At 37.6% G+C, this 14045-nt stretch overlaps 1 protein-coding gene across 1 annotated transcript; it reads left to right on the forward strand.

Annotated features, from left to right (window-relative positions):
- Positions 1–3137: 3137 nt before the first annotated feature.
- On the forward strand, positions 3138–13563 carry ASB14 (ankyrin repeat and SOCS box containing 14). The gene is made up of 9 exons (XM_074879330.1): positions 3138–3265; positions 3789–3848; positions 5142–5293; positions 5390–5548; positions 7473–7718; positions 9361–9532; positions 10921–11464; positions 12327–12480; positions 13270–13563. Exons 1-9 carry the CDS (start codon positions 3138–3140, stop codon positions 13461–13463), a joined length of 1809 nt encoding a protein of 602 aa, XP_074735431.1. The 3' UTR covers positions 13464–13563.
- The last annotated feature ends 482 nt before the right edge of the window (positions 13564–14045 follow it).

Consider the following 14045-nt stretch of genomic DNA (forward strand, 5'->3'; position numbering starts at 1 on the left):
CACAAGTTCTTTTTGTTGGCTTACAGAGGAAGTGGAACATACTGTGTAAAAGAAACATCTGGACTTTTTTATATTAAAAGAAGGCATGCAAATATTCTCTGATGCTCAATATTTTGTCTTAAATAAGTATGTCTTACTATTAGCATATTTACAATGTATAAAAGATATAGCTGGGATTTTAGCCTTTGGTAATATTATCGATGTGTAAACATCAATTTTATGCATTACTTGAATATCACAAAATATATCTTAATGGAAAATTAAAGTAGTGTGCACTGAGAAAAACATGGTTAATGAACTTGGAGCATTAAGAGTGCTGAATCATGTGAGTGGAAAGCTGGTAGGTAGTAAGTTTTGGGATTTCAGTCTGAGTTTATATATAGTCTGTGTTCTGTCATAGCAACAGTGAAGACTGCAGTATGAGAAATCGTTTAACTAGCTATAGTAGGTACTTCTGATGCCTGCCTTCCTCAGCAAGTTCATTTTTTCAATATTTAATTCACATATTCTGATTTTTGTAAGGTATTTTTTTCAAATAGTTTCCATGAAGAATAAATTATAAAATCTCCTTACCTGCCATAAAATGTTATCTGTTTCCCCACTGCTCCAGAGAGGCAGTCCAGTTTCAGTTCTTTCACCGATTCTGCCCTTTTGTTTTCTTTAAAAAAAAAACTAAAATAAAAATAATTACTCAAGCATTCTTCCTAGATCTCCTCTAGCAAAGAACTCTTTCTGCCTTGCATTCAGACACAGCCGTCATCATTTCTGTGTAAGGATGCCTCCATAAAATACAGTAGGAGTAAATTAAGCACACAAAAGTCTCACTCCACCCTACCATCACTATTATAACTAGGCATTATTATCCTTCATTTCTCTACTTAATGTGTGTTACACCAGCATAAGTTTTCAGCATAGGTCTGTCTGTCTTAAAGACTCTATATTATGTTTTGTTTGCTTTTCTATTTATATTAATATGTGAATTGTGATTAAGCAATCAGAAACACATAATAATTTTTAATAGAGTTCTTGCTTGATTTTATTTGCTTGTTTATGTTTACTTCTATTGGTTTTAGTTCTTATTTTTACACTTTTACTCTTTTAAGTAAGCTCCTAACAGTATCTTCAGTTTACTCTCTTAAGAAAGCACTAAAGAATTTTCTTTCCGTAATGTTACTACTTATAGTTCTCAAATTCTCATTCAAATAACTTTTAACAAGAGTATTTTTACAAAGAAACTGGACTTTTAATTCCTTCTTTTGCTGACACCATTTGTCAGATCAGATTATTAAACATAACTAACCTATATGAAAGAAACATGGAGAAAGTCCCAGAGTATCTTATGATCGGGTATTTATAGTGAGCTATTAATGGACATAGGCTCTACTGAGATCATTTTCAATCCTGAAAATATCACTTTCAACTTAATAATCACTTCTTCAAAGTGTGAGGTCTCCCCTCTTTCAGAAGGTGAGGAAAAACAGTATATTTTCTCAATTCATAGGAAAATCAGTAGTCCTTTTACAAAAAAGAAATAGTCTAGATTTAAAATGTTTATAGACTCGTTGTGCTATAGGTATAATTGACTACTAACTTTTACTTGTCTGTGTATTTTGTTAATATATTTCTCTTTTTTGCTACATGTGCAATTACAGAGCAAGGCCTTGCAATCACACATTAGGTGGATCAGGTAACAAATCAAGTGATGCAGGTTTACTATGAATTACAGCTCTTCAACTTTAAGATATTTCTAGAATTATTCCAAACTTTGTAAGTGGCATGTTGACAACTTCCTTCATTTTGCTGTACTTGTTAATTTTGCAAATTTATTTACTTGCTTTCAGGTTTATTTATTAATTTTATTTTACTTTGCTCTGTATTTTTTGTTGTTTTTTTCAGGCCAACTCTCTTGAAAGACAGAAGTGGAAGTTTTGATAAGGTAAAACAGATGAGAGGTTGGAGCCTAACAGCACATCTGTGATTTTAATCTATAACAACATGTAGCTGAATGTACAAAAGAACAGTACGACTGCTTATGCATATAACAGTGTACATCTACACACATTATCCTATTTAATAATTGATGGATTGTTAATAGTTTTTTATTATTTCTTCTTGCATTTTAACATTTAGACTTAAACAGACAGTATCAATGGTATTTATTTCTGTGCTCCATTGTTCGTATTACAATTGTAAAAGGGTATTTCCAATTGAACCCTTTCAATTTGGCAAACTTTTTTTTTTAAACTAATGCTATTCTTAAGCTTGGGGGTTTTTATTTTTAATTACTAACTCCATTGTGGTTACACCAGTGTGTGTTATTTCTTCCTGTATTTGGATATATATTGTTGCTATATACATCCCTTACAAGTATTAGAAAAAAACAGGCATGCATTGATGAAGAATGCAGAATTGTAAGTTTACCTCTTCTAAATAGCTGTAGATGATGTACGTAAGATGGTAAAGTTGGTATTCTTTTCAAGCATTGAGTTTGATGTTGTTTCAGTTAGAAGTCTGATGCACCTAATAGCACAAATCTTTCCTGACTACAAGATACGGCCCTAATAATATCTTTGCTTTAGCAGTTTGGACAAAAGCTATTATTAAAAAATTTCATGTCCTTCACTTGCCCTTCACTTTCAGGCCCCCTGTGAACAAACTGAAAAAATATCCGGAGTCTTATTGCACATCTGTTTTCCTACTAAGGAAACATCAAAGCACAATTGTCGTGATATTTGAGCGCCAGAAAGATGTAAGAGGGAATGACTATTTAATTGAAAACTAAGTTTACTTATGTTTGTTGCTTTCTAATAAGTAATGCCAGAAGAAGTAGCTATTCTCTATGTTCAGCTTGTGGAACAGAGATAAAAGCTAGCACATGCTATTGTGATAGAAAACATTTACTCTGTTCTAAACAGAATAACTCTTTGCAGCACAAACTCAAGTACTTGGGAGAAGGCTGGAGCTTGAGATGGAAAAGTTCCAATTAATTTATTATAAACTGTGTTTCATTTCTCTTGACACTTAAACAGCAATTGCTATTTCTGTTGCTCCAGACTTAACCTGAAGATATAACATCTGCTCCCAATTAAAAAGCAGTGTTTCCCTATGAGAAGTGATCCAGGTTTTGCTGATTTGCCATGTATAATTCTACATATATGTTCAACGATGATTCTGATGATGAAATCCCCACCCAACATGCTATTCAGGAAAGCTTGCGAGATAAGCATAAAATTGAGACAAGTTGCAGTGCAAAAACAGATGAAAGGTAATAAGTTATTCCTTCTTTTTGGGGTGTTTTCTTGCCATTATTATAAGCACATAGTAACCTTATTTTCCTTTGTGACTCCATGTGTTGTATTGCTTTGACCTTGTCTCATGGATACTGGAAACCACTGGTAGTTCACTTGTTGGGAGTTCTCCCTGAAAAAGTATATCCACTTCCTCAAAAATATGGAATGTGTAGAACTTTCAGGGACGTTTTGCATCAATCTCTAAATGAGTACAAGGCTTGATAAAGAAGATAAGTATGTGATGTAAAAATAGATTGGTATGATAGCTTTCCTTGATTTTAGTATTTAATTGTTGGCCTTTGTGGCAATCCAATATTGTAGTGGCAGGGGAAGACCAACAAAAAAAGTGTTTTAATGTGTTAAACCCTGAAAAAAACTACATAACTTAGAGAAATCTAACATGTAGTCTAGACTTGAGTATTTAAATTAAGGTATAATTATATCCTGAACTTCACATTAATTTTTACTTCTCACTTGATTTTTGTTCTGTTTATGCAGTTTCCAGTATATTGCAAGTAAAGAACATGGAAAGATAATTGCAGCAATTCGGACAGTTAAGTACAAATACACCACACTAAGCCTATACCCCTAGGAATCACTTGGGTATTGCATTGTTGAGCAGTTAAGTGCAGTTTTTCTTTATATGTTCTTGGAAGGAGTAAGGCAACTGAAAACGGGACACCCAAAAGCTAACTTGTTAGATAGGAACATGACAATGTTCAAATGTCACTCCTCTCAGAGATTCCAGTGCTTCATCTCCTGGAGTTAGGGGAAAATGCCAGGTCTTTCTTGTAAAATAAGCAACAGGATGGCAAGGCCCCTGTCAGTTAATACTTCATAAAAGCAGTTGCCACTTCGTGAGATACCCAGATTAAAATCCCTTCTCTACCTGAAGAGTGTTCCAGAATTGTTCCTTAACTGCCAAACTTCAGTGTATTCCAATATGAGATGCTCTTAGTCTGCTCCTCTGAAACTTTTACTTTTTGTGGTGTAATCAATTTATATACTGAGGCACAGATAACTAAACAATGAACATAAGTAGAACAGTTGTTTGGACAGTTGTCTGGCAGTGGGGAAGCCTTCAGTCCAGCCCTTACACACGTCGTAGTAGTTATAGAAATATTTAGTGAAATAGAAATCAAAAAAACAAGTATTTTGTGGAAAAGCTAGTACTATAAATGTTCCTTACATGATGGAGAATGTGTCTAAACACTAGTTACACTTGCTGTCTGGCCTTATGAATATGTAATTCTTCCAAATGTAGGAGAACATAAGCAGCAGAGGTTGGGAGCAGTCTGTCCCCTCACCCTACAGTTGTAATTAACAGAAGGGCAAATTGCCTTCTCCTAGGAATGATGGGATAAAAAACAAGAGCAGAAACCTGGTCTCTACTTGGCTTTCCAGCCAAGAAAGTGTTGCTGTTTCTTGATGAGATATAAAATTGAAAACATAATCACTTGTGTTGATTAAAGATTCAATAAGATTGTTAGTAAAAGCAGAAGTAATGAGATAGGTCTCATCCCTGTTAAATCAGCTTCATTTTACTTTTGCCAACCTAAATATTTTTTCCTACAGTTTCACTAGGACACCTGTTTATATATTAAACTTTCATGCACTATTGCTTATGAGAGGATTGTATTTGAAATATTTTAGTCATACTATTATAAGTAAGTTTTTTCAATTAATAATTCAAAATGCAAAGTGAGTCCATGTCAGTCATTGATTGTTCCATTCATGTAAACTATCCTCTGAGAAAAAATTGCTTTGACAAACAAGTTCTTTATTCTAGATACACTGTTGGGATAAATGGCACTCAATGTATTAGTTGCCTGAATTTTGTTTTATGATGAGTGTGTCTCAAAATATTGCAGGCCAAGAAGAGGCCTTGACGAAGCTGGTGAGGCATAGTTCTGCTTTTGAAGAAGCAGATCAGCAAGGCTGGCTTCCTGTGCATGAAGCTGCAGCACAGCTAAATCAGAACATCCTTGAAATAACTTTGAAAGGTACAGAATCCTTTTGGTTTTCCACCAAAAAGTTTTACAAAGTTGGGTCTGATGAACCATCCAGTTTCAAATGTGTTCTGCTTTTCTGTATTTCAGCCTCCCGTGCCATTACGTGGGAACAGACCACTCTAAAAGGGGAAACACCTCTCTTGGTGGCAGTAAGAAATTGCTTTGTAGACAACGTCCGTTTTCTCCTGCTCAATGGCTGCAATCCCAATGTTAAGAATGAAGATGGAGATTCTCCTTTAGTTATAGGTGAATACCTTATTTAGGGGTGAAGAGGTGAGGGAATGAGGCAAGATTATAGTAACATATTTTAGGCTTCAATTTGACATATTTGACTTCAAATCAATATCAAATATATTTTGCTATAAGGAGCAAAAAATGTTAATCTCAGTATTGAATGTGTCCCTGTCTGTTTTTTCTTAGACAATATCAAGGCTTTAAATGAGCTGACAATTCCAAGCTAGGGACTGTCACCACAAAGCTCTTAGCATTATTTGTTAATTAAAGTATTATCCTATTGGTCTACCAAAGTATGGGAAACACAGAACTAGGAGAAGCCAAAAATCTTTCCCCAAAGTCTGATCCAATGCAGGGAGCTCCTGATGCCTACCATTTTCCATCCCTCAGTTGCAAAGAATTTGAGGTTCAGGTTGAACATACATCTTTTTCCTCAAAGAATCAAATAGCTTTCTCCATGAAGTGCAGAGTGTCTTCCTCTGCTTTTCTTGGCATCCTTTATGCAGTAGTGCCAGGTAACCAGGTCCTCCTGCTGCTTCATGCTATTACTATTCGTCATGTCTGCAGGCATAAAACATTCGTATTTTCTGCTTACATGGTATCTCTTTCATTGCATCATCTTCTCTTTCTCCAAAAAACATGGTAATTGGTTTTGATTTTGAAAAATTATAGCAAACCAGCCTGATTTATCTGTATTACATAGAGCATAAAACAGTGTTTGTCCCTATTCAGACATTGTTGGAATTAATCCAAGGATGACAAGTGAAGAAGCTAGATGGGCCTAAATTCTCAGTTCACTGCTCTTTGATTTTTTTTTTTAATTGAAGAAGGAAGTCCCATACCTAGTATCACCCTTAGTGTGAATGCCATTTTAATTTAATCATGCACAAGAACTGTAATTCTTGATTTATAAAGAACCATATTTTGCCAAGATGTTTTTCAAAACTGTTCTATATTAATTTCATTGCCTTCCCTCTGTTTGGGCTACAATGCTATTATTCTTATTGAGTCCTAGCCAAAAAAAAGGAGCACTGTAAGTTTCTTGGACAAACCTGTAAGTTTTTCTGTGTTGAAAGGGTGTTTTTTTCAAAACTGTTGTTAAAGGAAGAGGAAAAAGCTTACCAACCATCTGTAGGAACCCCAGTCTGTCCTTTTGAAATGACTAAAGCTTCTTGTCAGGGCCACCTGCTTAGACAAGATATAGAGAATTCCAAGTACTTTTGAAGTGCACTATATTAAAGTGCACCATCCCCCAAGAAAGGGATGTATGGGGTTTATCTAAATCAGCCACCCAGGTTACAGATAATGAGACATCACAGGTTATAGTATGCTGTCAGTGGTATTTCCAGCAGCTGTGGCCCATGAAGCTTCTCTGCCTAATCTGTCTCGGTGAAGGGCACTCACTGTTCTACCCCGCACAGCTGGGAAGATCAAAGAGAGGAGGGAAGGGTGTTGCCTGTTCATTCTATCCACTCGAACCAATGCAAATTACTCTTTTAAGATCCTGACTGACTTAACAGATCAGACTTACCAAGCTAGGAAGGCATATGACACGGTCATTTTAAACTTTGTTTCATATTACTGCTTATGAAGATTAAATAGAGCTCTCTGAGCAGCCCAGCTCCTGACCGCACCAAGTCCCTGTGTGTGATCCCCATCTAGTGGCAAGGAAATTACCAAATGCAGCAGAGGATTACAGAGAGAAAAATAGATTACCATAAAATCATTAATTTATATATTTAATGTTATCCTGGAAACAAAGAGCAGACTTGTTGATAAGTTAAACCTTTCAGTGTAGTGTGTGACATTTCTCAGTGTATAAATAGCACTGCCAGGAACAGCTCGAGCTTTCCTGGGCTGCCACATAACAGAAGCCATAGTGCATAGAATAGCATTGAATAACATCCTGGCTGACACTTCACTTATTGTCTTACAGCAATTAAACTTGATTCGTATGAGATTGCCTCCTTGTTGATAAATTCTGGTGCAAAAGTGAATTTGCAGTGTGTCCACGAGAGGACTGCTTTACATGAGGCAGCCAGACTAGGCAGGAAGGATCTGGTGAAGCTTCTCCTTCGTTCTGGAGCAGATCCTGACCCTCGCAGTGGATATGGGCTCACACCACTGGCACTGGCTGCGCAGATCGGACATACAGAAATTATGGAGCTCTTACTGCAAAAAGGTGAGACTTTATTATATAGAATGTTATAGGAAGAGAATATTGGGGGTGGGGGGTCTATCTTGCCAGTGTTATAACTATCTGATGGGACGGTGTCAAGAAGACGGAGCCAGATTCTTCTCAGTGGTGCCCAGTAACAGGACAAGAGGCAATGGGCACCAACTTGAAACCTAGCGAATTCTGTCTGAATATAAGAAAACACTTTTTTCTGTAGGGTGGTTGAACACTGGAACAGGTCACTCAGAGACGTGGAGTCTCCATCCTTGGAGATACTAAAGCCTGACTGGACGCTGTCCTGGGCAGTCTGCTGTAGCTGACCCTGCTTGAGCACAGGGTTGGACTGGATGATCTCCAGAGGTCCTTTCCAACCTCAACCATTCTGTGGTTCTGTTTTACAACTCAGTAGATTGATTTAGTAACGTGTAGGTTCAGTGGCAGTGTTCTTCAAGTGAGTAGAAATTGTAAGCCACGTGTGTTAGTACTGAAATGTTTAAAGCCCAAATGGGACAAAGTAAATCTTCTTTCCAACAGAAAACTATTCCTAAATGCAGAGGCAAAAAATTGTTCTTAGCTCAGTAGCCAGTAAAACTTTGCATTACTGAAGTGAAAGGAAATGAACTGTTATCATGTTACTGAGTATATAGCCTGTAGTGTTAATAGATCCAAACATATACAAAATACATTTTTAGAGATTAGTTACTTGTAGCAAGCTGTACTAGTCATCAGTGAATAGTTTGCAAAACTGCAAGCAAATCTGACATGTTGCAGGAGGTATTTTGTTTGCATTTTTGGATGGCATCTTAATTTATTTGAAGAATTTGACTCTCAAATCACATGAGTTGAAGTCCATCTAAAGAACTCCTAGTATCTAAATTTCACGTTATAAGATATTAATATTATAAGATATATATTTCCTCTAAAGTAGTTAGCCTATTTATGCACATTTTTATTAGTCTTCTGAAAGTTCTGTGATTGGATTAAAACTGGTTATTGTAAGATCCACCTTCAGAAATAGCAGCCAAAGTAACTTTCCTTAGTAAAGAAAATTAAATGCTATCTGCACCAAAGGAATTGTTGTGATGTAGTTAAGTAAAGGCTTGATAATGACTATATTTTCATAATATTCAAATAATATATTAATATTTCAGTAAGTAGCTGTAATTGTTTCTAAATGCAATATTGTTTTCTCATGTAGACAGGTCACCTTAGGGAAGGCCTGACAAGACATTTATAGTGGGGAATTTTATATGATGGCTCAGCAGTGCTGGAACTGGATTGTATGAACTGTTTTGATACTGGGTTCTCTCATATTTATGGTTGTATCTGGTCTTTGTATATTAGAAGAATTGAAATGTGTTTTATGTAAGCCAAAACCCAATTGTTTGTATGAAGACGAACCAAACCCCTTGCTTGCCCAGTTCTAGCAGCAAGTCTTACTGTGTTCAAAGCAATTTGGACCCTCTTGTTCCCAGGTTTACATAAAGACATTTAAAGTTAAGGATCCAAGATGAAGGTTTATGCCCATAGTGGTTTTATTTGGTGAAGAATAGAATTCACAATACCATGTCACTGGAGGGTTGGAGATATTAATTACTGCTGGATATTGACAGTGAGTACTGTGCAAATCCTTGATGGTTCTTTCCAGGTGCGGATGTTCTTTCACAGGCAATGGATTGTGCTTCTGTATTATTTGAAGCAGCAGGAGGAGGAAATCCAGAATCTCTGCGTCTTTTACTAGAATATGGGGCTGATGCCAATGTACCAAAGCACTCTGGTCATTTGCCAATCCACAGAGCTGCATATAGAGGACACTTTCTGTGAGTTGATATACTTAAAAATCAAGTAATGGTGACACCAGAAATACTAATTTTGCTAATTCTACCATATTAAAAGCAGGCAGCAAATCTGTAGTTTTGTAGAAGGAATTCTTTTTGACCATGTAAATATGAATTTTCTATATCTGAATGTACAAGACCAGTCGGGATAAAATCTTCATCGTTTTAGGATGAATGTACTAATTCCTATAGTATTTCCCCACTTGTCACAAATAGTAACACTGCCCAGTCTGACATTGAGGCTCTTGAGACATCCTCGCTCTTTCTGGGTATGCCTCATCTCCCTCCACCCCATCACAGGAAGGTAAATGTACTAAATAAACAAATAGACTTAGGGGATAAGGGCTATCCCTATTTTAAAGACAGGAGGGTTACTGGAAGATATGTATGTTAAAATCACAGCCAGTAAGTGAGAAACAAGTCTTCAATACTAGGAATGTTGCATTGTGGTTAAGAATCTAAGGATTCTAAATTCCTATGTTAATATTTTATATATATTAGTGAAATCATATTTAAACTTAAACATATTGTATATATTAAATTATACAGTATATGCATTCATGTTATATTATATTATATTCTATTAACTCCCTAATTCCTGTAGGTTAAGAAGTAACACTGTGCTCTTGACATTCAGGAAAAGCTTCTATTGAGAAGGAATCATTATTCCTCTAGCAAGGAATGGGGTTGTTCATGAATAATAGTATAATAGAATAATATTTCATATGTAGTAGGTCTAAAGTCAGTATCCATTGCTGGCTAACAGTGTAGAGGTATGTATCAGTGCCATGGTACTGATTTGGTAGATTAAGACAATTGTATACATATAAAATGATGATCAGGGGGCTGGAGCACCTCCCCTGTGAGGACAGGCTGAGAGAGTTGGGGGTGTTCAGCCTAGAGAAGAGAAGGCTCTGGGGAGACCTTAGAGTGGCCTCCCAGTACCTAGAGGGGGCTACAGAAAACATGGGGAGGGACTTTTTAAAAGGGCATGTAGTGATAGGACAAGGGTTAACGGTTTTAAACTGAAAGAGGGCAGATTGAGATTAGATATAACAAAGAGATTCTTCCCTGTGAGGGTGGTGAGACACTGGCACAGGTTGCCCAGAGAAGCTGTGGCTGCCCCCTCCCTGGAAGGGTTCAAGGCCAAGTTGGACGGGGGGCTTTGGGCAACCTGAGCTAGTGGAAGGTGTCCCTGCCCGGGGCAGGGGAGTCGGACTGGATGATATTTAAAGGTCCCTTCCAACGCAAACCATTCTGTGATTCTGTGATGAATTCTGAAGCCCAGCAACACAGAGAAATTCAAAGACTGAGCTCGGTGAAAAAGTACATTTAAGATTCTGAGATTTATTTTTTTTTTAATTCTTCAGAGCCCTAAAAAACTTAGTTCCAGTTACTAATTTTGATGCCATTAAAGAAAGTGGGATAAGTCCAGTTCACTCAGCAGCAGCAGGAGCACATCCTCAGTGCCTTGAGTTTCTCCTCAAATCTGGGTTTGACGCCAATTTTATGCTGGATCAGAGAGTTCGCAAAGGCTATGATGACCACCGGAAATCAGCGTTGTACTTTGCTGTTTCCAACGGGGATATCTGTTCAACACAGTTGCTGTTGAATGCTGGAGCCCTGCCAAACCAAGATCCCATCAACTGTCTCCAAATAGCCTTGAGAATGGGCAACTATGAGTTAATGAATCTACTGCTCCAACACGGGGCCAACGTCAATTACTTCTGCAGAGTGAATACAACGCATTTTCCATCAGCTCTACAGTATGCTCTGAAAGATGAAGTCATGTTAAGAATGCTGATGAACTATGGGTATGATGTGCACCGCTGCTTTGATTGCCCTCAGGGGAACAGTTCACATTCCCAGTATGTGACTGATGGATGGACTTCTACTGTTATCAAAGATACAATGGTAAGGATACCATATGGCTTCATCTGTTGTTTTACTACCAGTATCCTTCCTAAAACTAAATGAAAAGGTACTTAATGTAGTGTCAGAAGAAGAAGTTTTGAAACTGTAAGAGTTTATACATAAAGGCAGGAATAGACAAGGCTTTAAAATTAAATAGATGTTGCCATGAGGCCTGGTTCATGACAGCAAACAATCATAAACAGTATTTTTGTATTGTGAAAATACAGCTGATGATATGCTAGTGATCAGTACAGAACTGGCTCTCCAAGCCAGTCTTGTCCATGCTGTGAAAGCAGGGATTTGCAGGCTGGCTCGCGGGGTTGGCTTGGATCCGCACACTGATCTAGGCAGGCTGTTGTAGGGGACCCCTGGAGCTGACATGGTCGGCACTGAGCTGCAGTTAACAAACCTGGGCCAACCTGAAGAGGTTCCTGGAGACACCCAGCAGCAGCATTGCTTTGCAGTCTGTAGAGTCCACTTGAACCTAATAAACCCTTCTTTAACCTGAAGATAAGGGGATGTGGCAGGCACTGGGCTGGTGGGTCCCCTGTTCAGCACACTGGGACACAAGTCTGAGTCCACTTAGGGAGTGGTAGCACTTCTTTTTAAGCATTTAGTTACCAAATATACAGCTGCTTAAGTTCATTTTTGGATCTAGTACAGAATAACCATCTCAGATTTTCAGATGCTACTAGTGAGGCTTAATGCAGGCTCTGACCACCTCTAAAGCTCCCCTGGCTGACAGAACGCTCATTCTGCCTGCCATTCTGCTGAAGTTATTTAATTGCTCTTGTCCTGCAGAGGTGTAAGTTATTTACAGCAGTATTAAATATTATCCTGTTAAACATTCTGTTTCTATCAGTTCTGTGAAGTGATAACCTTGTCATGGTTGAAGCATCTGTCTGGGAAAGTAGTGCGAGTCATGTTAGATTATGTTGATCACGTTCCTATCTGCTGGAAGCTAGAGGCAGTTCTCAAAGAACAGGAACTCTGGCCAGACATCAATTTGATTTTAAGTAAGTACCTGATGTTTACATTTGAAATGACAAACAAGCTGGGATTGGGGCCTTTTGGTTGATAGTATTTTAGTTTTCATTTTCTTTACCTCAGACTGGAGCTTTTCTTGACCCTTGTTAGGCCAAAAGTTATGTTTTGACAGTAAGAGATCTCATAAAAATCAGTCTGTAGGATTCAAACTAAGTTTCTCTCAGAATTCTGATAGACAGTAACTGCACAATTTATGTAGAGCACTTGGAAACTTTAATTAAAATGTAGACAACATAATCCTCTTCAAGGGGAGAAAAGCTTCTCCCCGGGCCTCAAATTGATGGAACAAATCTAATAAATCACTATTTTTGAGTGATTTAATTCCAGTCTAGATTAATGCTGTCCTTTTTGCTCACAGATTAAGAAGTAGTGACTCAAAATTCTACTTCTAGTAGCTTCTTCAGGTTGACAGAAAACTGGCACCACCTTACTTGGGGTTAAAGTACATTCTCCAGACTTTACTACTTAAATTTGAATTAACCCACATTTAGCCAACTTGAAAGAAACAAAATCTGTTGATTTAGGTGCCAATGATTGTAAATATAACTGAGAGATGTATGGGCTGAGATAAAAAGGCTAGATCCTGACAGGTCTGGTTGTCCAGGGACAGCCACATTCATTTATCTGACTGTTCACAGAATGAATAGGCAGCGAAATCAGGAACAACGTTTTTGAAAGGTAGTAGACTACTGAATAAATAAATTGAACAAGATTTAATAAATAACTTATTAAAATCAATCTTGCCTTCTCATTTCTAGCAAATCCTCGCTCTCTGAAGCATCTGTGTCGTCTGAAGATACGGGCATGCATGGGCCGGTTGCGTCTCCGTTGTCCTGTCTTCATGACCTTCCTTCCACTGCCAAACTGCTTGAAAGACTACGTACGGTACAAGGAGTATGATCTTTATGGACAGAAAAACTTCGTGGGAACCTGCAACTCCGACTGTACATAATTATTAGTTCTATATTTTGAAGGGAATGTTGATGTGGAAAAGACTGTTGTGCAGCTGCTTTTTTCTTTTGGGATTCTATCTCCTATGTATATTAAGGAATACCAGCATTTCCCCCTCACACCCTGAAGAAAATGGGGAGAACCCCAAAATGTAAGTATTGGTGATCCTACTCTACAGATCTACTGGAATATAAACTATCAGAGTTATGGCATTACTATTTTAAATGCTTAGTGTGAAAAGCTAGGGAACTGTAAAATGTAGGGCTGCAAACCTTGGGTTATTGCTAACACATAACACTACCCCTGTTGCAGGGTTAAACTCAGGGTTTAGTGAAAGGTCAGGGATTTAACTAAAACGAGGAAGGGACATAGCCCTTTTTTCTTGTACTTCCCTTTCTCTTGCCAAGAAGTAGTTTTTATTTGTGAAGTCCTACAGTGAAGTTCTGAAAAGCAGCTTAAACAGATTTCTTCTACAATCCCACTTCTAAGCAGTGAAATGGGATTAACAGCTATAGAAACCTCTGCTTATCACAGAAGGAGCGGTATTTCACAAGGCAGCACTATTTCTGAAAGACATGTTCGT

Source organism: Strix uralensis, chromosome 10 (genome assembly GCF_047716275.1).
Source record: "Strix uralensis isolate ZFMK-TIS-50842 chromosome 10, bStrUra1, whole genome shotgun sequence".
In the NCBI taxonomy this organism is placed as follows: domain Eukaryota; kingdom Metazoa; phylum Chordata; class Aves; order Strigiformes; family Strigidae; genus Strix; species Strix uralensis.

What these genes read in the sequence shown, in the direction of transcription:
- ASB14 (XM_074879330.1), top strand. Translation starts at nt 3,138, where the DNA reads ATGTATAATTCTACATATATGTTCAACGATGATTCTGATGATGAAATC. An exon ending in AGTGCAAAAACAGATGAAAG is followed by an intron (nt 3,266 to 3,788) that starts GTAATAAGTTAT and finishes CTGTTTATGCAG; the next exon opens with TTTCCAGTATATTGCAAGTA. An exon ending in CTGTTATCAAAGATACAATG is followed by an intron (nt 11,465 to 12,326) that starts GTAAGGATACCA and finishes TGTTTCTATCAG; the next exon opens with TTCTGTGAAGTGATAACCTT.